Source organism: Chiloscyllium plagiosum, unplaced genomic scaffold, assembly GCF_037043375.1.
Source record: "Chiloscyllium plagiosum isolate Xiang-an unplaced genomic scaffold, Cpla_swu_hap1 HiC_scaffold_11, whole genome shotgun sequence".
NCBI lineage: Eukaryota > Metazoa > Chordata > Chondrichthyes > Orectolobiformes > Hemiscylliidae > Chiloscyllium > Chiloscyllium plagiosum.
Window position 1 is genome coordinate 82,976,975 of NW_028270149.1, and position 27,623 is coordinate 83,004,597.

Below are 27,623 nucleotides of genomic sequence, written 5' to 3' on the forward strand. Positions count from 1 at the left end.
AGCATCCAGGGAACAGGAGATTCGACGTTTCGGGCACAGGCCCTTCTTCATTCCTGAAGAAGGGCCTGTGCCCGAAACGTCGAATCTCCTGTTCCCTGGATGCTGCCTGACCTGCTGTGCTGTTCCAGCAATAAAGTTTCAACTTTGATCTCCAGCATCTGCAGACCTCACTTTCTCCTCAATTCACCTAACCTGCACATCTTTGGATTAATTCTCTGCAATTTTGGCGAACATGCCATTTCCTATCATTCCAATCAACAATCCATACATGAAAGCATAGGGAGGGAGAGGCAAATTATTGCATTAGCAGCTGACCAAAAATAAGGCAAAATTAATTTCAAACCAGCTGAGAAATGTGCTCCCTTGATCAATTGTGAATCTTTTAAAGATGCTTGCTTACAAATGTTCTTGCTCAGGCTGCCCCTACCTCTTCGCCATGACTGGGCTGTTTCTGAGCTAAATAGCTTCTGTGACAGCTGTGACTGTGTTGCCAAACTCTTGATTAGTTGTAATCTGAAGCATATTTGCTATCGTAGTTTGTTATTCTTCAATAGATGCGCTTGTTGACATTTTATTCAAGCGCACTAACTTTTAAATGGACAACCGAAGAAGCATTGACATTCTTGAATCAGCTTCACTATATTCGATGAGCTATACCAGTTACAATGTGTCACTAATTCACTGATCAATATTAGACTAATATTCTGTTTGGAATCAATCTGCAGCTGCATATGAACTATGCAGTTCATGGCATTATTAGTCCTGGTGTCTGCTTCATTCTCTGCATTGATTTACATCATATTAGTTTTACATTAAATTTTCAGTGTTGTACCAGAAGTACAGAGAAGTCTTAACATACTGCACTTCATGTCCAGGTGTCGTATTTTACTGTGGCAATCCCATACATTGGTTTGATCTTACTACTGATCCGAGGTGTTACTCTGGAGGGAGCCTATCACGGGATCAAATACTACTTTGGAGGGCATTCAGATTTCTCCAAACTGGCTGATATTCAGGTAAACACACCAGGATAATGTATTTCAAGCACATTTCTTAGTGATTAATGTACTTAATTCTCTTTCTTGGTGGATTTAACCCTATGGTCCAGCTTCTAAAGTTGTGTGTTGCAAGAGACTGAAAGAATTTTGGTGAGAAAGGGAAGGATTCAATCATTGTGGTCCATAAGCCAAACGATATAGAGAGAATGAGGCACAGTTTGGATCATATAAGAAGCTAGGTGGTACATTAAAGAACAGAATTTCAAGGGTTAGAATCTCTAAAAGCTACACACAAATTGGCAGAGGGATAAATTGGTTAGGGAGGTGAACGTAAAGTTGGAGGCATGGCACATGAACAAGACATTCCATTTCACGAGACACTGGGACCATCTTTTACTTCAAAAGGATCTATTGGGATGGGTTTCACCTGAACCAAGCAAGAGCAGGCATTCCGAAGGATAGGAGAAATAAAATAGTCACAAGGGCTTTAAGCTAATAAGTTGGAGGAGGTAGAATAACAGTAGTCATAGAGAATAGAGTCTCAATCAGAAATTGTGCGATAGTGACTACAGGAAAAGGGAAAACTTGAAGGGGCAAAGTGATTAAACTGTAAAGAGAAAGAAATAGAGTACACTTAGAGTATTGTGTTCACTTCTGGTCATTACATTGTGGGAAGGATATGGAGGCTTTGGAGAGGGTGCAGAAGAGGTTCACCAGGATGCTGCCTGGATTAGAGGGAATAGGCTACAAGGAGAGGCTTGGGTTGTTTTCTTTGGAGTGGCGGAGTCTGAGAGGAGATTTGATAGAAGTCTATAAAATTATGAGATGCATAGATAGGGTTGACAGTCAGAAGCTTTTTCCCAGAGTTGCAATGTCTAATACTAGGGACAGATATTTAAGGTGAGAGGGAGAAAATTCAAAGGAGATGTGAGGGGCAAGTTTTTTTTACACAGAGTGTGGTAGGATTCTGGAACGCATGCCAGGGGTAATGGTAGAGGCAGATATGATTGGGACGTTTAAGGGATTTTTAGATAAGCGCGTGAATATGCAAGAAATGGAGGGACGTGGACCAAGGGCAAGCAGAAGGGCTTAGTTTAATTTGGCATCATGGTCAGCACAGCAACATGGGCCCATTCCTGTGCTGTATTGTTCTATGTTCTATAAATAAGAAAAGTGAGCTAAATGTTACAGCAAAAGGACAGATTAGGATGCATGTGACCCATATATACATAATCTGGAATGTATGGCAAACAAAAAAAGAGACTTTCAAATACATTATTGTCAATTGTAGACACAAATACAACTCAGAGGGTGCAGCATGCTGGTAGTTACTGAAACATGGGTGCAAAGGATGGTCAGCGCTAGGAACTAAACTGTGGTAAGACACGGGAATTTGATAGAAAGAAGGTGCTGCAACACTGGTGAAAGATGAAATTAAATCAATGATAAGAGATGATATAACACATGAGAAGGAGGCAGACAGTGGAGAGTTCAGGAAAAGCATGATAAAATAGAAAATAGTGGATATTGTACACGGAAAGTTGTTTAGAAATCACCACCCACCATCCATACCCAACCCACGTTGGAGCGGTAAAGAGGCAGAACACATTAATCTACAGAAATTAGATAAGCACGTGGCAAAACGTGTGACATGTTGTGGCACTCCGCACTCATCCTGCCATTGTAAAGGCAGTGGAAAAATTTGAATTTCATTTCACATGCTATTTTCATTGTGGTGGGAATAAATTCGGAACCTGTGGGAATGCCACCATTGCTCTTCAGGAAGCTGCTGTGCGGTGGGAAACCTATTGACAACTTCAAATGTCATTATTAAACAAGTGACATAAATGCTTCGGCAGGAACATGTTCTTCAGCCTTTTGAATCTGTTCTACCAGTCAATACGGCCATGGCTTGTTTTCTGTCTCAATGCCATATTTCCACTTTCTCCCTATACCCCTTGATCTCTTTATCGTCCACAGTCTTCTGCGGTAGAGTAATCCACAGATTCACACACTTTGAGTGAAGAAATCTTTCTTCATCTCAGCCCTAAATGGACAACCCATTAGCCCAAGACTGTGTCCTCTGGATCTAGACTCACCAACCATAGAAAAATATCTTCCACACTCTTAGTCTGTCTATCCCTGTTAGAATGTTATACATTTCAACCAGATCCCCCTCTCATTCTTCTAAACTCAATTGAATACAAGCCCAGTCGAACTAATCTCTCCTCATGTGATAGTCTCGCCATCCCTGGAATAGCCTAGTGAACATCTGATGTACCCCTCTATGGCAAGTGTATCTTTCATAATCAAAACTGCATATAATACTCCAGGTCATAGTCCAACAGGTTTACTTGGAAGCACTAGCTTTCAGAGTGCTGCTCCTTCATCAGGTGGTTACACAACCAACTGATGAAGGAGCAGTGCTCCGAAAGCTAGTGCTTCCAAGTAAACCTGTTGGACTATGACCTGGTGTTGTGTGATTTTTAACTTTGTAAACCCCGGTCCAACACTGGCACCTCCAAGTCATAATACTCCAGGTATGGTCTTAACAAGGCCCCGAATAACTGCAATAAAACATGTCTATTTCTGAACTCAAGTCCTCTGGCAATGCAGGCCAGCACAGCACGTGCCTTCCTAGTTACTTGCTGCACCTTACTGTCTACTTTTATTGATGAGTGTACAAGGATGCACATCCACACTTCAAAATATATCACTACTCAAACAATACTCGGCCTTTCATATCAATGTATATAATTTGACATTTAATCATGTTATACTGTATCTATCATGTGTTATTGCATATTTTTGATACATTGACTGTGTGTTTAATGTTGTAGTTGACCATATGCCTCCATCCTTACAAGGTAAGTTGGCCATTTCCTTAACTGGTATTCTCTCCATTTTGAAATGCATTGGAATACCGTCAATTGGTGAAAATATTCCTATGCGTTCAAAATCAAAATCCTAGGATGCTTAAGGATCCTGATGTGATGATCATAGAGATGTGGAAGTCCAGACAGAAGACGTTTTGATACAAAAATACCTTCATGTTTGTTGACTCATTTGATTGACAGGCTTTAGTTTAGAAAAAAAAGACAAAAATTGGCTATGTATACCTGTTAAGATATTTTCGAATCAACCTGTTCAGAAATGTTACTACACGCCTCTGGACCAGATTGGACTTGAACCTAAGCCTCCTGACTTAGTGTTTGAGATAATACCACTGCACCACAAGGGCCCTCTATACTGCCCCTTCAACTTTTTTTTGTTATATATCCAGAAATCCTCTTGCACACAACTGAATGTCTTTTTTTAAACCCCCATCACTACCAGCTCTGTTCTACTACTGATTAATTTATCTGTAAAGCTCATTATGGATAATGCAGACCCTCAAAGGTGAGGGAGAGGTAGCGACTAACCAACCTATTCAGAGATGTTAATGCACAGCTTTGCAGCAGGTGGGACTGGAACCCAGATATCGTAGTTCAGAGGTAGGGACATTACCACTGCACAACAAGAACCTGATTTTATTTTTAGTTTAACCTACTTTTCCAGACAGCCTAGTCAGAGATGTTATTATACTCCTGTAGTGCAGGTGGAACTTGAACTCAAATGTCTTGGTCCACAGCAAGAGATACTACCTCTGCACCAGAAGAGGGCACTCCCTCCCCTGGAAGAATACTATGGGTAAAGATCTGTAGTGTTCAGCTGTAATAGCTGTTCACACAGCTTTATAAGGCATTGAGGGTTTTTGACGTTTGATAATTTTATGAGAATACAATTGAAAATATACTATCCTTGAGGTTTTTAAGTGTTTTCATTTTGTTTATTTTTATGGCTTTATAGCTATTTAAAGGAAATTGTGTTCTTGACAGCATCGAAAGATCAACTTATGCTGTATCATAAGGATCAATCCTTGGGCCTCAATTATTTACCATCTCTAATAATTAGCAAGTTTTGAGAAGATTTGTAGGTCAGGTGGAGGTCCTGGATGTAGGTTTGTTCACTGAGCCAACCGGAACTCTGTCAACAAACACATTGACTTGGACCCGATTTACCAGCCCCTGAGAAAAAGAACAGGAAATGACATCACCATATGAAATTACATCACCACAGGAAATGACATCACCGGCCCAAAGAAACCCAAACATATAAATAGAATGCAGGAATCATCAGCAGTGCTTCATCCGGAGGCTCACTGCAGATGTTACCTAGTATGGTGACGAAACGTCTGAAAATGAACCTTCCAGCTCAGCGAGCAAACCTACATCCACATCTCTAATAATGACTTGGAGGAGGTGACAAAGTCGAATGTCTAAAAATTTGCGGATGTTACAAAGATAAGCAGAAGGGTATGTTGTGATGAGGACATAAGGAATTTGTGAGAGGATAGAGAGATGTTAAGTGAGTAGGCAAAATCACCAAACACCTACAGTTTGGAAGCAGGCCTGTTGAGTCCACACCGACCCTCTGAAGAGCATCCCATTCAAGCCTACCTGTAACCATGCAATTCCCATGGCTAACCCACCAAGCGTGCACATCCCTGCACACTATGGTCAATTTAGCATGGCCAATCCACCTAACCTGTGCATCTTTGGATTGTGGGAGGAAACTGGAGCACCCAGTGGAAACTTCACACTTGCAGGGAGAATGTGCAAACTCCACACAGAAGCTCAAGGCTGGAATTGAACCCAAGTCCCTGGCCCTTTGAGGCAGCAGTGCTAACCACTGAGGTACTGTGCCACCCCATCTTGGCAGATGAAGTTTAATGTAGAAAAGTATCAGTGTGCACTTTGGTTGGGAGAGTCAAAAGAATGGCGGTAATTTAAATATAACAGAGAGGGTTCCAGCTGTTCCAGTTAGTAAAGCACAAAATGTTAGCATGCAGGTACAGCAAGTAATTAAGAAGACAAGTAGTATTCTCGCATTTATCGTGAGGGAGTTGGACTTACAAATAATGAGTCTTGGTGAGGCTGCATCTCTAATATTGTAGCTGAAAATGTGTTGCTGGAAAAGCGCAGCAGGTCAGGCAGCATCCAGGGAACAGGAGAATCGACGTTTCGGGCATAAGCCCTTCTTTTCCTCATTCCTGAAGAAGGGCTTATTCCCGAAACGTCGATTCTCCTGTTCCCTGGATGCTGCCTGACCTGCTGCGCTTTTCCAGCAACACATTTTCAGCTCTGATCTCCAGCATCTGCAGACCTCACTTTCTCCTCTCTAATATTGTATACAGCTTTTGCTCTCCATACTTGTGAAATAACATATTGGTGCTGGAAGTGGTTCAAAACAGCTTTAGGTGACTGTCTGTGTGGAGTTTGCACATTCTCTCTGTGACTGTGTGGGTTTCCTTTGGGTGCTTCAGTTTCGTCCCAAAGGCTAGTTGGATTGGCCATGTTAAATTGTCCATAGTGTCCAGAGATGTGCAGGCTAGGTGGGTCCGCCATGGGAAATCCGGGGTCTATGGGAAAAGGGTGGAGGGGCTGGGTCTGAATGGGATGCTCTTCAGAGGATCAGTGTGGATTCAATAAGCTAAATGGCCCCTTTCGCTCTGTAGGGATTCAATGATTCTACGAAAAGAGATTTGCTCAATTGATTCCTAGAATGAAGGAATTGACTTATCAAAAATTTCTAAATGGGTTGGGCCTTTTTTTTTAAATTGGAGTTTAGAAGAATGTGGGGTGACCTTATTGAAATTTGCAAGATTTTGAGGCGGATTGACAGACAGGTTTTAAGATATTTGCATAACTGGGGGATTCTCAAATTGGAGAGCATAATTACAGTTGAAGGGCGTAGTCATGTATAACTAAAATACAAGGGAAGTTGTTTTCGCAGGCAACAGTGAATATCTGAAATTCTCTACACCCGAGTTGTGGAGGCTAGATCCAAAAATATTTAAAGGGGAGGCAGATATTGCTTGTAAGTGTTGAGCGGTTGAGGTTTATGCAGAGTTGAGGCCTGGATCAGATGTGCCATCGTCTTAGAAATTGTCAGGACATGTTTAAGGGACTGAATGGTCATACCCAGTCCTATTCTGTATGTTTTCATGTTCCTGATACTAAGAGGACGGTCAGGGTAAAAAAATCCCAGAATCAAAGGGCCACGTCATCCTCGAGCAATAAGTCTGATATGGTTAACAGGTTAATGTTGTGTGTGAAGGTTTCTCTCATACTTGGTTCATTGTTGCATTGCTATGTTTGCAAAGGAGAAATGCAAAACTGCCGCAGATTTGGGTAAGACTGACTTCAATGCAATGTGACAGAGACTGACACTGTAAACTGGGTCAACTGTAAATGAGTAAAACAATAGACAGTCAATGAGAGGTGTTCAAAACAATTGAAGATGATACAGAATGTGCTTATACCTCTCAGGCAAAGGAACTCCAAGAAAGATGCTTAAATAAAAAGTAACAACAAGAGGAAAAAACATGCAAAAACACAACAAAAAAACAGTTCCTGGTGAATAGGAAAGAAACACACATTACAGATAATAAGAGCCAGAAAAAGGGAACATGATAAAAAAAACTCTGCAAGTGTTACGAAAACTGTGCAAAAGAAAACTAATTGTAACATGAGGAAAACAAAAGTCTGGTTAAGGGTAATGTGAGCGATTAATAAATTGTTAATTGTGATCTTATCAATGGAAGTAATGCTTTACGTCAGTATTTATCATAAAGGAAAAAGTAGCATGCTGGTTATCCGAAAGTCACTGATGCTGAATCTGAGATCGAGAATCATTAAACTTAAATGCAAAATCAACTATCAGGAAGAAAAGAATGGTAGCAGAATGGAAAACGCCAGGTCCCAGATAGTTTCCATCATAAGATGTGAAGAAAAAAACTGACACTACCCTAAAATAATCTTCCAGAGTTCTCTTGATTTGGAAAATAATCCTTCAAATTCCGTCTGCTCTTCCCTAGTTTAAGAAAGGTGACTGAGTTAGTCTAATGTTGTGAAATTATTCTGGTGTCTCGGGAAATGAACACCTTGAACATTTCCAGCTGGTCAGAAAAGTAGCCTGAATTTGTAAAAAGGAGAAACAATTCCTGAGAAACATCATAAAACTGATTGAAGAGGTGTCTAGCATAGACATAACGAGCTTTTTGTCGAGACTGCTTGAGAAAAAGTGGTGAGAAATGTCTGCTGCCTGTTATTTCCCATGGCAGTGTTAATTTGCATTCTCGAAAAAAGCTCACATCCCTTTTCAAAGTAATATATAAATAAATGACCAAAGGAAAGTGTCACAATGGGACGTGTTTATATGAACATTAATGAGAGTTGATGAATTCTGTACTTGCCAAAACAACTGATGTCAGCAGTGCAGAATGAAGCATTGCCCCAAGGATCAAGTGTTACTTGATCAACTGTCACAAAACTGGGTGTGGATGAATACTTTCTCAACTGTGTCCCAAGAATATACCTGAGCCCCACCTTTGGAACTCCACCAAGTGCAACAAAACAGGATGGAGCCAGATATTCACGTTAGCATGTCAATTCGGAAATTGGTTTACACTTTGACCAACATGGCTGAGCGTTGAGACTCCCACAGGGAATCTATCAAAAAGGGTAGTTTTAACACTGTGCATTCAGTAGAAGCCAGGTAGAAGTTTGGGTTGCTAGAGAATCATAGAATCCCTACAATTTGTAAGCGGGCCATTTGGCCCATCAACTCCACACAAACCCGCTGAAGAGCATCCCACCCAGAGACTACGCTCTACCCTATCCCCATAACCCTGCATTTCTCATGGCTAATTCACCTAACCTGTACACCCCTGGATACTATGGGCAATTTAGCATGGCCTAACCAGCACTTCTTTGCGCTGTGGGAGAAAACCAGAGAGTCCAGAGGAAACTCATGCAGACACAGGGAGAAAGTGAAAACTCCACAGAGCCAGTGGTCCGAGGCTGGAATTGAACCCCAGTCCCACTGAACCACGATGCTGCCCCCAGGTAAAATGGAAAGACACCACTGCCTTACTAAACCATAGGGTTGCTGTCTCATTAGACTTGTGATGGTTTAACCTGAGGATCACTGCACCTCAGGCGAGGGGAGACTCCTTCATGATACCTTTAGCCAGTGTGGGAACTGAATCCACATTATTGGCATCACCCTGCATTGCAAGCCAGCTGTGTAGCCGACAGAGCTGAACCCTGGCCTTTGTAACTTGATCCAGGCTTGGGGAAGCTCCTTGTACAGTTAGCCCACAGCTTTTTCTTTCATTCATTGAGAAGGCAAGAAAAACAGATGCCTCCCCAGTCCAGAGCCCAGTGATGGAAGCAATGAGGTTTGTCAGAAGCACCAGTATATTGGTTCACTCATACAAAACGCAGAATGGTTAGTGAGCAAGAGTTCAAATTGTCTATATGGCTAGTGGAAAGATGGCCAACATGCATGATGGGAAAAAGCAGCTATGGTGTTGAAACCAGCTGTCATGAGACCATAGTGGTGGGATTGGCATGGGGTGGGGATTGGAAGGTGAAGAATGGGGTGAAATATCCACAAATGTGAAGCTATCTCCAAACGGAACTCCAAAAGCCCTGCTGCTAATACATCCTATCTTACATTTTATCAGGTTTGGAAAGATGCAGCAACACAAATTTTCTTTTCCCTGTCAGTGTCACTGGGTGGTATAACAGCTCTGTCTTCCTACAACAAGTTCCAGAATGACTGTTTCACAGATACCATCATTGTCGGTGTTATTAATTGTCTGACGAGTTGGCTAGCTGGATTTGCCATCTTCTCCACCCTCGGGCACGTGGCTAATGAAATTAATTTACCAGTTTCAGAGGTTTCACATTCAGGTATCTGTAGTATTTAAAATATATGATCTTATCTAACCATCTGAGACTCTCACAGGGAATCTATCAAAAAGGGGTAGTCTTAACACCTCCTATTCCACCTGCTCACTTTGCCATCTTAGCACTCTGATTTCCTTTGGTCATCAGAGTTATTTGCTATGTCCTCAACTCTGGATGAATTGAAAGTTTGGAGACCACTCCATCTGGTCTTTTAGATTTTTCCCAACGATTTAGGTTAGCTCTTGTTTTTTTTTTAATAAAGCTCTTCGAGTCCAACATGGGCGCTCACAATAGATTTCTACAACAGATGAGCAATCCTTTCCAACATGTTATCACTCAGTAGGTAAAGTTTAAAATCGACTCCATAGTGTTTAATTACAAAGCTTAGCCAAACTTTCCATGTCTTGATCATATCTTGGTTTATCCAATGTTGGCTCTGGGCCAAATACCCCTCTCCCTTCGCCTCCACCAGAACAACCTAAACCATTGATTTGGCCTGCAGGTTTGAGTCTTACAATCAGTTTTGGGTCTCAGCCAACCATTCTTAATGATAACTTTAGAGATATTTGATTCTCTATTTGATCTCCATTATGAGCATTTTCCTGAATGGCTAATGGACTTAGATCAACAGAGGTCTGCTTACATACTTTGAAAGGGAGTGCAAATACTCTGAGGTTTTTTTTTCCTTTAGGCACCTGTTTGTTTATTTGGACAGAATCAAGAAAGATTCAGAGGAGAAAAGCCCTCTATTTTGTTTGATTAATACTTAACGGAGGAAATGTTTTAACTTGTTTGCCTATTTAATCAGTTTTTGAATCATTTTAAAGAAATGGCACATTGATTCTTATATCGTCAGCAATGGAAGGATGGATTTGAATGATGTCTGGGGACATGAAAAGAACATGGGGAGTAATTTATGGCATGTGGAAGGTATATGAGGGGTATGGATGAGCATAAAGTAAATCGGGATTGGGGAATGAGGGGCCACAGAAGTTGCAAAGAGGTATGATAGTCATTGAGGGACAGACAGGATATGAATGGATCATGGAAACCTAAGTGCCAAAAGGTTTCTGACTCCTAACCGTATTCCCTCTGAGATTCATGAACTAATTTACCAGATAGTGATCCCACAGGCTCCCAAATCCCTTTGTTACAGGGAGCTTGGGGCTGATATTTGAGTCTCCAAAAGCCTTCATATGAAAACGCTAATAACATACGACATGTCTGCCAAATTGTGACTCAACACTTCCTGTAGTTTGTGAAGGATGTAGGGAATACAGGGAAAAGTTTGGAATTCTGACCCCAAGAATCTATTTTTTTTCTCTATTCCAGCCTGAATTCTGGGCAGGTGTGGGAGGGAAAACACTGACCCCTTCTTGTAAGATATTTGAGAATGAAATGTAAAAATATAGTAATGTTTATATTTTTTGCATGTCCCTTTTGATTCACTTTGATTTAGATCCCAGACTTAATGTCATTTTTAATGTTGGACCTAATGGCAATTCAACGTCACAAGCAAGATTTGGGGCAGTTTGGAGAAGCCGTTTTCCTTTCTCTTCTGCAGTGAATGACGTCAGTTGACATTGGGTTGTGTTTAAGGGCTGGCATAGCATTGGTGTGGAACAACACGTGGTACTTTTCCTTATTGCCCCCGGTGGGACATGACTGGTCCTACCGATGGCTGGAACCGCCTTGTCAGTTCGGAGCTCCCTATCCTGACCTCTGGCACACTGCAATAAGTGTGCACTGTGGAGGGGACTGCGCATTTCAAATGCCAACCTTAGCTGCCTGGCAGAAGGTTCCAGCCAACATGATGGTAGAGAGGGCATAAGGGGTTGAGTGGCATGCAGAAAAACAGAACTACATCTCTCTACAGCTCTATAAGACTCTGGTGCGGCCGCATCTGGAGTATTGTTTGCAGTTTTGGTCGCCATACTATAGGAAGGATGTGGAGGCACTGGAACGGGTGCAGAGGAGGTTTACCAGGATGCTGCCTGGTATGGTAGAAAGATCGTATGAGGAAAGGCTGAGGCACTTGGGGTTGTTTTCATTGGAGAAAAGAAGGTTTAGGGGTGACTTGATAGAGGTGTACAAGATGATTAGGGGTTTAGATAGGGTCGACAGTGAGAATCTTTTTCCACGTATGGAGTCAGCTATTACAAGGGGGCATAGCTTTAAATTAAGGGGGGGTAGGTATAGGACAGATGTTAGGGGTAGGTTCTTTACTCAGCGAGTCGTGAGTTCATGGAATGCCCTGCCAGTAGCAGTGGTGGACTCTCCCTCATTATGGGCATTTAAGCGGGCATTGGATAGGCATATGGAGGATAGTGGGCTAGTGTAGGTTAGGTGGGCTTGGATCGGCGCAACATTGAGGGCCGAAGGGCCTGTACTGCGCTGTATTCTTCTATGTTCTATGTTCTATGTTCTATTAGATAAAATGAAACATTTTTCTGCTGACTTTGAAACTCATTAATAACATTGCGTCACTTTTATTCACCATCTAGGTTTGGGATTGGTCTTTCTAGCATATCCAGAAGCCCTTCTCCACCTTCCAATTGCCCCTCTTTGGTCTGCTATATTTTTCAGTATGATTGTCACAATAGGATTAACCAGTCAGTTTGCAGTTGTAGGTGAGTGCTATGTTTGTTAATTTAATCTGCCTCTAATTTTCCAAGAAGTAAATCTATCGAATCAAATAGTGAGTTAACTTGTTTAAAGCATATTTTTGCAAGATTTCTTCCTAAGTTATATGCAAATTGCATGAACCATTCTAAATAGTAACAAAAAGACTGACATGTTGGACCTTCTGCAGAGTTACCCAGCAGACAGATCGCATCAATTGAAATTCCGGATGATTTGGTTGTCTGTTTATTAAGAACTAGCTTGTGTTATATTGGTCAAGAAACTTAGCCACCAAGAAAACAATTGTTCAACTATTTATGTTGTGGTGCTGTGGAGTCCATAGATTATGTTGGTTGTGGGCATTTGCACCCCATTTTTAGTTATTTGAAAAACCTTCTGTTATGTTTTTGGTTGCTCTTCAGCCCCACACTCCTGATCTTTGAGCACCCAGTGCGGAGGGGTGTGGGCAGATTGGAGGACCTCCTTGTGGGTCTGTTCCTGGGCCTGGCTCTAAACAGGTCCGGGCAGTGGGCCGTGGAGGGGGTTATGTCTGCTGGCTGTCTTCCTCCCTTTTGCGGTTGTGTTCGAGCCTGAGTGTCCTTGGAGAGGGAGCATGTGGTGCCCACCAAAGTTCTCAATGTCTTTAGGGAGAGGTAGGCACTGCAGGGGATTGGAATGATTTATTTCCCCCTCCAACTCCATTATGATTCAGTCCCTTCCCACTGTCCCTACCACCCACTCACTTTTGATGGTTTGAATCACCCAAAATGGCCTTTGCTCATAAATACTCAAAACACTGCTTTTACTGGTTTAAATAAAAGAAAAACAAAGTCAATTTTGATGGTGGGAGGGCACTCAGTTGTGTGTGATAACATTTCTGGGTGGGGAAAAAAAGAAGATAATTGGTTTCATTCCCTCAATTTGGTGCACCCAGCAACTATTGCCCTCATGTGTCTTATTACTGACCCCTGGGGCTGGATTTTTGTCTTGGCCATAGGAGATGTGAATAGTGACATTTCCCATCTATGGAAGCCCAACCTTGTCACTCCTACTCAGACTAGCCGTGTATGGTGAACTTCTGGAGATACAGGCCAAGAGATCTTATGTTATTTTCTTCCTGAATCAGCTTCAGATGAGTTCAGATGTCAAAGCAGGCTGGTTGGTAGGATTGACTTATTCTGCTGAGATGTTGCCCTAGCTCTCTGATTTAGGTTTTCTTCCTCCTATCCCTTGCCCCACCTGAACCCATTCCCAATCCTCTTAATACCCAACCCATCACCATGCCCCTACATACTCACCTCTCTGCCCACAATGTACCCTCCATAGCTACTCACATACTCTTCATTACTGGTTGACTTCAGAAGAAATGCCTTTGCAAATGGACACAAGCAAAGATTTCTAACAATCTGATAAACCTGTTTTATATAAATACACTTCATACTGAAAAAAAAAACATTTAAAATTAATTCCCTTACGTGGTCAATCAAAACTATATACAGAAAACATTTTGAAGAGAGAATAGCCTTTGCTAACCTCCTAAAACTGGGCAAAAGTGAGGACTGCAGATGCTGGAAACCAGAGTTTAGATCAGAGTGATGCTGGAAAAGCACAGCAGGTCAGGCAGCATCCGAGGAGCAGGAAAATCGACATTTCGGGCAAAAGCCCTTCATCAGTTTGCCCGAAATGTCGATTTTCCTGCTCCTTGGATGCTGCCTGACCTGCTGTGCTTTTCCAGCACCACTCTGATCCAACCTCCAAAAACTGTCAATCAATTTATGAACAACTCCCCTGCTAAAATAACCTTCTTTGGTGCCTTTGAAACTGAGCCACACATTGATAATGTCTCAGTTAGCAAAGCCAACCATTAGAAATACAAATAATGGAGACTATAGCAACTGCAAAAATGTTTTTCTTAAGCTATGCCAGATATTGAATTAAACAATACAGTTGATTTTTTGTTCACTAAGGGAGAACTATTGAATTTTTCAGTTCTAATTAGAAAGTACACTGGACATGGTAATCACTGTAAGTCCCAATACTCGAAATTGAATCCAGAGTTTTCTTCAGCTTTGGAAGTATAATTGCTCTTTTTCTAATGGGTAAATACTTCAATGCATTATGTCGTGTACTGAAGACTTATCCTACAGAAGTAGCTGTGCCCCGAGTCAAACTGTTCGAGTATAAGTACAAAACCAGCTTCAGATGAGTTTGGATGTCAAAACAGGCTGGTTAGAAGGATTGCTTTACTCTGCTGAGATGTTGCCCTAGCGCTCTGATTTAGATTTTCTTCCTTCTAACAATAGCTGACAATATCAAATATCGCCCAGGTATATCCTGTCCATTGAACCCAAATCAAACTGAATCCATTTACCACTTTATCAGTCACTGTCAGTCATTAGCACAGTGATGGAAAGGGTTGATGATCTTGACATCAAGCAGTTCTTGCTCAGCAACACCCTGCTCATTGATGTTCAGCATGGGACTTGCTAAGCCCGTTCAGCTCCTGACCTCATCACAGTTTTAGGTCAAATATGGACAAAAGAGCTGAATATCACAGAGCTGAGGTGAGAACAATTGACCAGAGCATAAAGGCCACATTTAACCAAACGTGGCATCGGAAGCAAAACTGGACTTAATGTGAATTAAGGGGCATATTCTCTGCTGGTTGGAGTTAGACCTGGCTCAAAGGAAGATGTTTGTGTTTGTTGGAGATGTTTGCTAATGATTCCACGCCATTCAACAGCATTTGTAAATCCTCAGATACTGAAGCAGTCCATGTACAAATGCATCAAGATCTGGACAATGTCCACGATTGGGTTGACAAATAGCAAATAACATTTGCACCATGTAAGTGCCAGGTAATAATCATGTCCAGTAAGAAAGATTGTCACCCCTTGAGATTAACATTGATGAAGCCCTCACTATCAACACCTTGGGGTTTACCATTGTCCAGAAACTGAACCAAACTAGGCATACAAATATAGTGGCTACAAGAGCAAGTCAGATGTTAGGGGTCCTGTAGTGAATAATTCAACTCCTGACTCCGAAAGCGTGTCATTCCTGAAGAAGGGCTTATGCCCGAAACGTCGATTCTCCTGTTCCCTGGATGCTGCCTGACCTGCTGCGCTTTTCCAGCAACACATTTCCAGCTCTGATCTCCAGCATCTGCAGACCTCACTTTCTCCTCCGAAAGCGTGTCTACCATCTATGAGGGACAAGTCAGGTGCGTGATGGAATATTCCTCATTTTCCTGGATGAATGTAGTCCAACAGCACTTAAAAAGTGCAACATTATACTGGATAGTGTAGCTGCTTGCGTCATACCGTATCCATCACCTTCAATGCTCATGTGCACAGTGACAGCAATGTGCACCATCTCCAGGATTCACTGCAATAATTTACCAAGGCTCTTTTGGTAGGACCTTTCAAACTTGTGACCCCTACCACTTAGAAGGACAAAGGGAAGCCAATGCTTGGGAACACCATATCCTACAGATAGTGAGCCACACACTATTTTGATTTTGAAATATATCCCTAATCATTCAGTGGTGAATAATGTATAAGACATTTAGTACAAGGTTAAGTGACATCACAAGTAAAGCTCCTCCCATCAGGATATACAGACCTGTTCCTGGGAGGAGCTAACCAGATTGTTATTAGTTCTTCTAGCGTTTAGTTCAGTGTAGCTAAACATTATATAAACCTACTCTCAAGTCCAGCTTGATGTCTCATAAGAAGCAACCATGTTATATTTTTATTCATCCATGGGATGTGTGCGTCACTGGCTAGGTCAGCATTTACTACCCATCCCTAATTGCCCAGAGGGCATTATAATGTTGCACTTTTTAAGTGCTGTTGGAGCTACACTCCTCCAGGAAAATGAGGAATGTTCCATCACGCACCTGACTTGTGCCTCATAGATGGTAGACAGGCTTTGGGAGTCAGGAGTTGAATTACTCGTTACAGGACCCCTAATATCTGACTTGCTCTTGTAGCCACTATATTTGTATGTCTACTTCCATACAGTTTCTGGTCAATGGTAAGCACCAAGATGTTGATAGTGAGGGCTTCAGCAATGTTAATGTCAAGGGGCGACAATCTTACTTATTGGACATGATTATTATCTGGCACTTACGTGGTGCCAATGTTACTTGCTATTTATCAACCCAATCCTGGACATTGCCCAGATCTTGATGCATAACATAGGTGTTGGAGTCATATGTAGGCTAGACCAAGTAAAAATGGCAGTTTTATTCTCTAAAGAACATTAGTGAACCAGATGGATTTTTCCGACAACTGGCAGTGGATTCATGGTTATCATTAGATTCCTAATTCCAGGTTTTTATTGAATTGAAATTCCACCCTCTGCCGTAGCAGGGTTCAAACCCAGAACATTACCTGAGTTTTTGGATTGTCAGTCCAGTAATAATGCCACTATGCTGTCACCTCCCTTAATGCGTTATGGACCAGACTAAACCAGCTCAAAATATTCAAGGAGATAACCTAGACCCCCAACTTTACTCTTATTTGAAAGCAAATGTAAGGCTCTTTATATCAGATGTGATTCGACTGGTCAAACTACTCAGCTTTAAGCAAGACTCCCTTTATTCTTTACACATAGCAAAAACACAAACAAGAAAAGAACTTTAACTATTGAAATACCAAACCAAAACCTATGTAGAAATTAACTACTAATCATCAACTGTTTGAATATAGCAGCATTTTATACACACACGCTTGGCAGTGCTAGATTCAGCAGATTTTCCTCATTCCTGGGAGGAGCTAGCCAGATTGTTATTAGTTTTTCAAGCGTTTAGTTCAGTGTAGCTAAACATTATATAAACCTCCTCAAGTGCAAGACAAAGAGATAATCTCGCAGCAGAGAGAGAACTCGAGTTTTATTTTGCTGCAGCAGAGAGACAGCTGTATCCATCAGCTTCAAATTCCAACTTCAACTGAAAGAAACACTAAAAGCCTGGGTCTGTGTGATTCTCCACCCACTCATGCTTCTTCTAACTAATTTTTTTAAAAAAGCACTCAGGGAGCTCAAAGCTTTCTCAGAACTGGAAGGGCCACTCAACCTGGAATGTTAACTATGATTTCTGCCAGACCTATGGAGCTTTTCCAGTAATTTCTATTTTTGCCTCAGATGCAATTAGATTCCTTACAGTGTGGAAACAGGCCCTTCGGCCCAACCAGTCCACACCGACCCTCCAAAGAGTAACCCACCCAGAACCATTTCCCGCCTTACACTAATACTACGGTGTAATTTAGTGTGGCCAATTCACCTGAATTGCACATCGTTGGACTGTGAGAAGAAACCGGAGCACCCGGAGGAAACCCACGCAGACACAGGGAGAATGTGCAAACTCCACACAGACACCATCTGGATCACTAATGTTCTTTAGAGAATAAAACTGCCATTTTTACTTGGTCTAGCCTACATATGACTCCAACACCCATGTTATGCATCAAGATCTGGGCAATGCCCGAGGCTGGAATCGAACCTGGGACCCTGGTGCTGTGAGGCAGCAGTGCTACTCACTGAGCCAGTGTGCCACCCTATGTAATGTAGCTATCTGTTGAATATCACATCACAAACTGATACTGTTCATCAAGATAGCACTTAACAGCGAAGCATGTTTCCACTTCTTGCAGGATAACTGGGTGAGAAAGTTATCTCAGATGTGGTTTACAAATGCATGCTTCATGTATTTTCCCCTCCTATGTGCTAACATCCAGCAGACATGGATACCATGTGTTTGCTCACCATACTGACTCTGATTCTGTTCACTCCAGGCAATGTCCCAGCATTGTCCTGTTGGAGGTAGCAATACAAATTGGAGAGTGATGGCAAGGATCACAGCACATGGTAGACAATGGGCTCCATCTGGTCACCAGGATGTACTGCCCACCCAGGTTGAAGACACCATGCCCCCTTTTGTCCATTGCCAGTGATGCTTTCAGTCATCTAGACATCAACCTAAGGATCTTCCTTGTTTGATCGGAGAGATAGGAGAAACTAGGACTGTTGACCTTGGAGAAGAGAAGGTTGAGAAGAGTTTTGACAGAAGTGTTCAAAATCGTCAGGTGACTCGACGGAGTTGATGGAGAGAAATTATTCCCATTGGCAGAACAAGCCAATGATTTAACATGAACCTCAAAAGCACCAAAAATGACATAGGATCTTCTTTTTTAGACAGTGGTTGGGATGTAAAGAGGTGTGATGAAACCTGACAGGGTGGTGGAAGCAGAGTCAATCATGGCATTCATAAAGGAATTAGAAAATTACGTCAAGAAAAATAACAACGCAAGACTACAAGGCAAAGTGGGAGCGGTGAGAGTGGAGGTTAAGAGGGATTAACTGGTCTTGTTGCAAGCCAACGAGAAAATGATGGCTTCTTCAGTCCTTTAACCATTCTCAAATTATATTCCAGAAAACCACCCTACTTTAACGCTTTTTAAAACCCACACCTACTTGTCCAAATGCCTCCATTCAGCTCCTTGTCAATATTTGGCTGAAAACGTCAGATGTGTTACATCGTTAAAGGTGGGTGAGGCTGTGAGTTGTTACTTCAGGTTTGTTTCAGTTCAGTCTTTAGCCTCCATCCTCCCTTATTTGTAAGTCACAGGTTATTTTAAAAATTGCCAAGGCTGGTTATTGCACAGGCAATTGCCAATCAGTCCCATTGACGCCGACCTACATGAGTTCTTGGCGTACATTAATTTTAAATAGTTATACTTCCCGTAACATTCCTTTTTGCCTTGTCCTGATCACTTTCTATCATTTCCTTTAGCTTTATATTCAATTCTAAATAAGTCCACCCTGCCAACTCCTGCTCTTTGTCACCATTCCACAATTGGTGCACAATTTTCAAGCTCCTCAACCTTATCTTGTTCTCTAAACCATCATTTTAAGCCCATGTATTTGAAGGCAGGCAGGAAGACCAAGTCCTGTTCACTTGCTAACAAGGCATCCCCACCTCCCACACAACTCAAAACAAACAACATGTTTCCAACCTGAACCATATGAACTGAGCAAGCCTAAACTGAGTAAAGAAGTGAATACAATAGTCCTAGTGGGCAGCATGGTGGCTGTGTGGTTAGTACAGCTGATTCTCAGTATTAGGGACCTTTGGGCAACTATCTCTGTGGAGTTTGCACATTCTCCCTGGATTTCCTCTGAGTGATGCACTTTCCTCCCACAGTCCAAAAATGTGCAGGTTAGATGGATTGCCCATGCTGAATTTTCCATAGTATCCCAGGATGTGCAGGCTAGTTGGGTTAGCCATGGGAAATGTAGAGTAATAGGATAGTGGGGTGCACTTCGAAGGGTCAGTGTGGACTCAATGGGCTGAATGGCTTGCTTCCACTCTGCAGGGATTCTATGATTCTGGAAGGTGAGGTCGGGAGAATTTCCTGTAATGTACATTTTCCCCAGCTTTCTCTTTGTTAACTGGAGTAATGTCTGCCAGTATTGTACACATTTTCCACTGTCTGTTAAATGCTTCACTCCTGATGAAGATGGGCTGCCATGGGCAGACAGCTATCTTGCCGGGAAGCCACAGCATTCAGGTTTCCTTCTGCCAGACCGCTGATACTGCACAGTGTTGGCAGAGTGAAGGAAATACCTCAGGCCAAGCCAAGTCAGCACAAAGCTGCATTGTCTTAAGCACCAGAAGGGAGGGGATGTATGGGGGAAGATGATTTCTTATGTTTTCTATGTGTTAATTATTGATTGATTTCACTCCATTTTCTTTCACTAGAGACAATTATAACAAGCCTTCTTGATGAGTTTCCCAACTTTCTGCGAGACAAACGGTTATATGTGACGGTTATTGTTTGTTTGATCTTATATTTACTTGGAATGTTGCTCGTAACGCAGGTACGAAACCCTTTAATGGATATTCTGGTTGTTGTATTCTGAAGAACAGATTGCACTATGTTCTGACTTGTCAGTATAATGTATTAATGGTGTTCTGTTGAAAAATCATTAACCTGAAAAATTAACTCTATCCCTCTCTCTACAGAAGATGCCTGACCTGCTGAGTAGTTCCAAGTTTCCTGTTTTTCATTTCAGATTTCCAACTTCTGCTGCATTTTGAGTTTTATTTGTGTGCAAGTGTTGCTTTTGAATGTATTTAACTTTATGCAAAGGGTTGATGCGGCTCGTGGTAAAATTCCCACTCCCATCACAGGATGAAATCTATGGAAATTTGATTCATTAATTCATGTGATTATTGAAGGCTTCCCTGCCATAGGAAAAATGGCACTGGATCCCAGTTTCTGGAATTCCCACACCCGAACATGGAGGGATGGATTGCAGTTTGCATATCCACAGTTTATACAGGCAGTTATATTTTTTCCATTGCTTTGCAAGCAAATCCAAATTTCATTGAAGATGTCCAAAATTGCATCCATGGATTTTAGGCCCTTCGGTCAAAAAGTATAGATAAAGCAGCAGGACTGTTTGGAGAGAGAGGGTATTCTTTGGGTAGAGTCAGAGAGGGATATGTGTGTCCTGCCCTTCGCATTAAAACAGACTGTTTTGTTTTAAACAAAAACAATTTGCTGACCTAAGCTCAAGGTATCTGTACTGTTGATTCCACTACCTATCATTATCATAGCTAGGTGCCTATCAGTTCCTGAAGAAGGGCTTATGCCCGAAACGTCGATTCTCCTGTTCCCTGGATGCTGCCTGACCTGCTGTGCTTTTCCAGCAACACATTTTCAGCGCCTATCAGTACACAGCTTGTTTGACGTATCCAAGTGGTAATAAAGTCTTTGATGTGGACCTCCGACTTCAAAAGCACTTTTTTTTTTAGGGCTTTAGCCACTTGAATGAATTTAAACAAAATGAATGCAGTGAGATTTTTAAGTATCACACAGTTAAAATATTATTTTACTTAATTTTACTTTGGCAAATAAGGTTTGTCCATGTGGGATATGGGAGAATCAGAATGGGAGGTTAAGTCAAACGATAGTGCGTGGGCCTTGGATTAGTGTTAAGTTGGCCTGGGGCATAGGGTCAAATGATAGATAGAGGGGCATAGATTGGTATGAAGTACATAAGAGTCATGACATTTGTGTTGAGGCATACGTTAGCATGGATGGTCTATGAGGATTATGTGAAGTCATGAGGGGTGACAGTTTTTTTATGTTTTATTCACTTTTCTCAAAGGTCTTATAGCACCAAGGGCAATCTTTCACACAGACCACCTCTGCATTTAGCAGCCCGCATGCCTCATTGTCTCCATACTCGATCCTAGGATGTTGGGCCTGAGTCACACTGACAACTGCCCCAACCCCACTCTGCAACTGAAATTTAAGTATCTGCGACACTTTCTCCTAAGTCGGATTTGAGAAGGCAAAACCTTTCTTTGTTGCAAGGTGATCAAGGCTGGGAACTAAACATTTCAAGATGCTTAATCTTTAGAAGAGAGAGAGCCAAAATGGACAACATAAGAACTAGGAGCAAGATTAGGCCATTCAGCCCCTCAGGCCTGCTCCAGTATTCTATATGATCATGGCTGATCTCATTTCAGACTCAACTCCACTTTTCTGCCCGCTCCCCATCACCCTTTATCCCCTTATGATTAAAAATCGATCTCCTTCAATATATTCAGCATCCTTCAATATGTTCAGAGTCTCTCATGACCCCTTGAGAGAACCTAACTAAAAGCTTAAGACTACTTTTTTTTTGCTCCCATTCAATATGAAACTACTTGCCTCTCAATCCCTGCCACTCTAGCTTCTTGCTGATTTTTATGTTTACTTTTCTCTTCTTCATAATGTCGCTGCCCACCCCAGCCAATATTGTTTAAATCTTCACCAGCCAGACTTGTGTAACTCCCTGTGAGGGTAATGGTCCCAGGCCTGTTCAAGTGCAACCTGTTCATTTTGAATAGATGCTTTCTACCCCAATATATGGTCACAGTGCCCAAGAATCTCAAGTCTTCCTTCCAGCAATGTACTCCCAAATAAGCATTGACCCTAGCTGTCTTTCTAGTTGTACTTTCACTAAGTGTGTGGCCCTTAACAATGTTATCATTAAAGTCTCACTTTTTAGCTTCCTTCCTAGCTCCTCAAAATCTGACCATAGATGCTTTCCCTCTCTATGTTGTTAATGTCAATGAGTACCACCAACATCTGGATCAATTCTGTCCTCCTGTAGAATACTTTGCATTCTCTTTGTTGCTGACGTTTGTCCTGGCACTATGGAAGCAAAGCACCACATGGGAATCTTAGTGTTAGGTACAGAAATGCCTATCTATCCCTTGACTGTGGAATGTCCCTTGACAACTGCATTTATATCCTGGCTGCCTTTTGGTGATTAGTAAATGCTCTTGACTGAATTACTTCAGGATATCATCACTCCCAGCAGGCTCCAATGTTGAATACTGGTTCAGGAGTAGCAGGCACCCTGCAGACTTCTGCACTTGCTGCCACTTCCTTCACTTTTGGGTGTCCACCAACCTGCTATCCTAAACTTCCACTGCCAGGGAATGACCACTTGCTGGAATCTGCTATTCAGGGAATTCTCATCCTTCTTGATGCTCCACAGTGACCCCTGCTGTCTCTGGACCCTGCAAATCCTGACCTTGAGCTGGTGTAGTCAAAGGCAGTTCCAACATATCCCTACGATGACCATGTATCCTGAAGCTCCCACGTGTTAGCAAGTCCCATCAAAAATGTAAAAGGAAACCATTATTGCTATTTTAACAATCTAGGTATCACTCTGATTGAACTATTGATCTCAATTAATGCCTCAGTTATAACTGATTTGAGCTTATAACCTATTAATTAATTTAGTACCACAATAACTTGATTCAATTCTTAATTTTCCAATTCCCAGTTTGGAACAAATATCTATGTTTCAAATAATAAACTAAAGAGAAGCGCTGATTGATTATTCCCTTAGCTAGCCTCTGCTGGTCTCAAAGTGACGCTCTCTATTCCACTGCCTTTATAGATGAGGGTGTCACTGGCTAGGCTAGCATTTATTGACCTCCCGGATCACACAGAGGGCAATTAAGAATCAACCACATTGCTCGGATAAGGACGGTAGTTTCCTTCCCGAAAGTTGAAACTTTATTGCTGGAACAGCACAGCAGGTCAGGCAGCATCCAGGGAACAGGAGATTCGACGTTTCGGGCACAGGCCCTTCTTCAGGAAGGACATGAGTGAACCAGATGGGTTTTTCTGACACTCGGCAATGTTGTCATTAGACTCTTAATTTCTAATATTTATTAAATTCAAATTCCATCATCTGCTGTGGTAGGATTTGAACCTGGGTCCCCAGAACATTGCTTGGATCTCTGGTTTAACAGTTCAACAATAATATTGTTGAGCCATTGCCTCTCCTTTAAGGGCGCTTGATCAGCACCCAATCCCCTAACTTAAAGAGTCGGTCCCTCCATCACTAGCCCAAAGTGTGTCCAGTATTCAAGATCCGTTGAACAACTTACCAAAGCTTGTTTCAACAGAACTTTCCAAACTCACAACCTTCTACCAATGAGAAGGACAAGGACTCAAGATGTGCCAGCACCTCTGGTTCTCACCCATGCCACATACCACACTGACACAAAATAATTATCAAAGCTCCCTCCCTAACAGCACTGTGGGTGTACCTGCATTGTATGGGCTGTAGGACGCAAGAAGGCAACTCACCACCACACACTCAAAGGGCATTTGAGATGGGCAATCAAGGCTGCCGTTGCCAGTGATGCATACATCCCATAAAGGATTGAAAACAAAGTTTAATGTCACCATAGCATGTTCTATGTCAGAAAAACACAATCAATTCTCAACAGCATGAAACTGGAGCAGAGGTGGGGGGGGAGGGGTTGGGAATAATGAGCACATTATTAAATGTGTGAAGCATAAAAACCAATGTGTTTTTTGGTGTCAGGCTGTTCTTTGAGTACACTGCATCTCGGAGTAAATTATAGCCGTGAGTTTGGTTTGCTTTCAGCGGTTGTGGTGAGGTGATATAAAAATTACAAGCAACTTTTAACACTTTTATAATACAGGATGCCCTTAATATCGTGTCTTGCAACACTGTTTTGCATTCACATCACTGTTCAATTAGAGAGCTACATTTGCAAAGTGTTGCTGCTGTTTTGCATCAATATTGTCACATGTTCCGGCCTCGTTCCCATTTTGATCCTGCCAGAGCTGGATCTCAGTTCTTGGGTAAGGTGAGAAGGCAATCTTGGGAGGGGATTATGAGCCTCAGACAGACTGTTTTGCAACATGTTCTCCCTCTTCAAATTGCAGGTTCCTCTAACCAATTAAGTGAGGACTTCCTGTGATCTTACCTACTTGTAATTTTAGTGCAGTGAAAATCAGTCTGAGTGGCTCTTAAAAGCAAAATAGATTTACCCCATTGCTACCAAATACCTTTGAATTAAGGAAGAGTTGATGAGCCTTCCTGAAATGTTTGTTGATACCTAGAAATTGTTTCTGTGATTGGATGTGCAAGCATATGGGAAATAATAAGCTAGTTTGTGAAATTATTTAAAGCCAACTGGATTAGCAATGGGAACATTGGTTGAAGAGATGTTTACAATGAGGCTATGGGAAATATTATGTGAGACAAATATATAGCCCTTCAGCATTGTTGAGTAGCCATCAATTCCATTGTAAGTGTACTTAAATGATATATTGCATTGAATGCTAGCAACTGACTCAAAGGAAATGGAAATTGGTGAGAATGGAAGGTGTGGTTATCTTAGCATTCAGTATAACAGAGTTCATCCATTGTAAAGCATTCTGCAAAGGACCATTTTCACCATCCATTATCTCAATATCTTTTTAGGCTGGGATTTACTGGATACATTTAATTGATCACTTCTGTTCTGGATGGGGTCTACTTCTGATTGCATTACTGGAACTCATCGGCTTAAGCTGGGTCTATGGTAAGTGTGAGTCCGAGGATTTGGAATCTTGAAGCATTTAAGACTAGCAGAAGCAAGTAAATTGGCATTGAGTATTAAATGTGTGAAGTTACATCCAAAATACTGAGAATTTGAAGTTGTAATATGGACTATTCAACAATGGTAACCGACACAGAATGAATTTCAAATTCGGAAACAAGGGACCCTGAAGACAGTGCAGAGTGAGTGATGGTGTATCTCCGTACCCCTGTACCCAGTCTGGGGCAGGGGTACAGAGAGACCGTCTGGGGCAGGGAGACAGGTAGACAGTCTGGGGCAGGGAGATAGGGAGACAGTCTGGGGCAGGGAGACAGGGAGACAGTCTGGGGCAGGGAGACAGGGAGACAGTCTGGGGCAGGGAGTGAGTGATGGTGTATCTCTGTTTCCTTGTTGTGTATAGGGATAAACAGATTCATCAAGGACATTGAGATGATGATTGGGGAAAGGAATTGGCGCTTCTGGCTGTGGTGGAGAGCGTGCTGGATTGTGGTCACACCTACAGTGCTGATGGTAATTGGATGTCGCATCTTTTAGTGCCATAAACTACCATTCATCAGGCTGCACCTTTTTCACACAATTAACATCTCATTCCTTTTCTCAACAGATAATCCTAATCTGGTCGATAATAATATTTAGACCACCAGAATATGGAGTTTTGGAGTATCCTTCTTGGGCAGTTACACTCGGCTGGCTTATGTTGACATTTTGTTTCATATGGGTCCCTGTTATTGCTGTGATCGTAATTGGTGGGGCTGAAGGTGACAGCCTGCGGCAGGTGAGAGAAACAAAACACCATACAGCTCCTCTTGTGTGACAGTAATATCTGCACTTAAAATAAACGTAATGTGAGCTATTGCAGGATAGTAACACTGGATATGATTCAGAGACACAGAAGAAATTCCATCAGGTGAAAGGAGGCAATTCAGTCAGAACAGCTGATTGGTAGTCGGACTGTCACTGTGCTACTCTCTGTGTCATCACTTTCCATTTAATTTTCAAGAGAAGCGACTTCCCTCCTGATTACAGGAAAGGGAGAGTGCACAGAAGAAGAGGCTTTGGAGTAGAGAGATTCAGAGAAACTCTGGAGTAGAGGAACAAGGAAGATGTCTGGGCAGGGGGACAGGGAGACAGTCAGGGGCAGGGGGAGACGGGCGACAGTCTGGGGCAGAGAGAGACAAGGAGACAATCAGGGGCAGGGAGACGGGGGGACAGGGAGATAGTCTGGGGCAGGGGGACAGGGAGACAGGGGGACAGGGAAACAGTCTGGGGCAGGGGGATAGGGATACAGGGGGACAGGGAAACAGTCTGGGGCAGGGAGACAGGGGGACACTTTGGGACAGGGACACAGGGAGACAGGGGGACAGTCTGGGGCAGGGGGACAGTCTGGGCCAGGTGGACAGGGAAACAGGGGGACAGTCTGGGGCGGGGGACAGGGGGACAGTCTGCGGCAGGGGTCAGGGAAACAGGGGGACAAGGAAACAGGGGGACAGTCTGGGCCAGGTGGACAGGGAAACAGGGGGACAGTCTGGGGCGGGGGACAGGGGGACAGTCTGGGGCAGGGGGCAGGGAAACTGGGATAGGGAAACAGGGAGACAGTCTGGGACAGGGGGATAGGGAGAGAGGGGGACAGTCAGGGGCAGGTGAACAGAGAGACTGTCTGGGGCAGATGGACAGGGAGACAGGGGACAGTGTGGGGCAAGGCTACAGGGAGACTGTCTGGAGCAGGGGGATAGGGAGACGGGGGAGAGGGGGACAGTCTGGGACAGGGTGACAGGGAGACAGTCTGGGGGAGGGAGACAGTCTGGGACAGGGAGACAGGGGCAAGGGGGACAGTCTGGGACAGGGGGACAGTCTGGGGCAGGGGGACAGGGGGACAGGCAGACAGTCTGGGGCAGGGGGACAGGGAGACAGGGGGACAGGGAGACAGTCTGGGGCAGGGGGAGATGGGGCGACAGTCTGGAGCAGGGAGAGACAAGGAGACAGTCTGGGGCAGGGAGACGGGGAGACAAGGAGATAGTCTGGGGCAGAGGGACAGGGAGACAGGGGGACAGGGAAACAGTCCGGGGCAGGGGGACAGGGAGACAGGGGGACAGGATAACAGGGGACAGGATAACAGGGGGACAGGTAGACAGGGGGACAGGGAAACGAGGGACAGGGGGACAGTCTGGGGCAGGGGGACAGGGAGACAGACTGAGGCAGGGGGCAGGGGGACAGTCTGGGCCAGATGGACAGGGAAACAGGGGAAACAGGGAGACAGTCTGGGGTGGA

General features: G+C 43.0%; 1 protein-coding gene across 1 annotated transcript in view; it reads left to right on the forward strand.

Moving 5' to 3' along the window:
* The window catches only part of LOC122557468 (uncharacterized), a 210,461-nt gene that overhangs the window by 52,455 nt on the left and 130,383 nt on the right, over positions 1-27,623 (forward strand). Inside the window, exons 8-15 of the mRNA XM_087991810.1 lie at positions 876-1,016; positions 9,571-9,799; positions 12,301-12,426; positions 20,184-20,302; positions 25,238-25,337; positions 25,756-25,865; positions 25,960-26,130; positions 26,273-26,289. Of these exons, the coding sequence (XP_087847936.1) occupies positions 876-1,016; positions 9,571-9,799; positions 12,301-12,426; positions 20,184-20,302; positions 25,238-25,337; positions 25,756-25,865; positions 25,960-26,130; positions 26,273-26,289 (1,013 nt within the window). The remainder of the gene's footprint in view (positions 1-875; positions 1,017-9,570; positions 9,800-12,300; positions 12,427-20,183; positions 20,303-25,237; positions 25,338-25,755; positions 25,866-25,959; positions 26,131-26,272; positions 26,290-27,623) is intronic.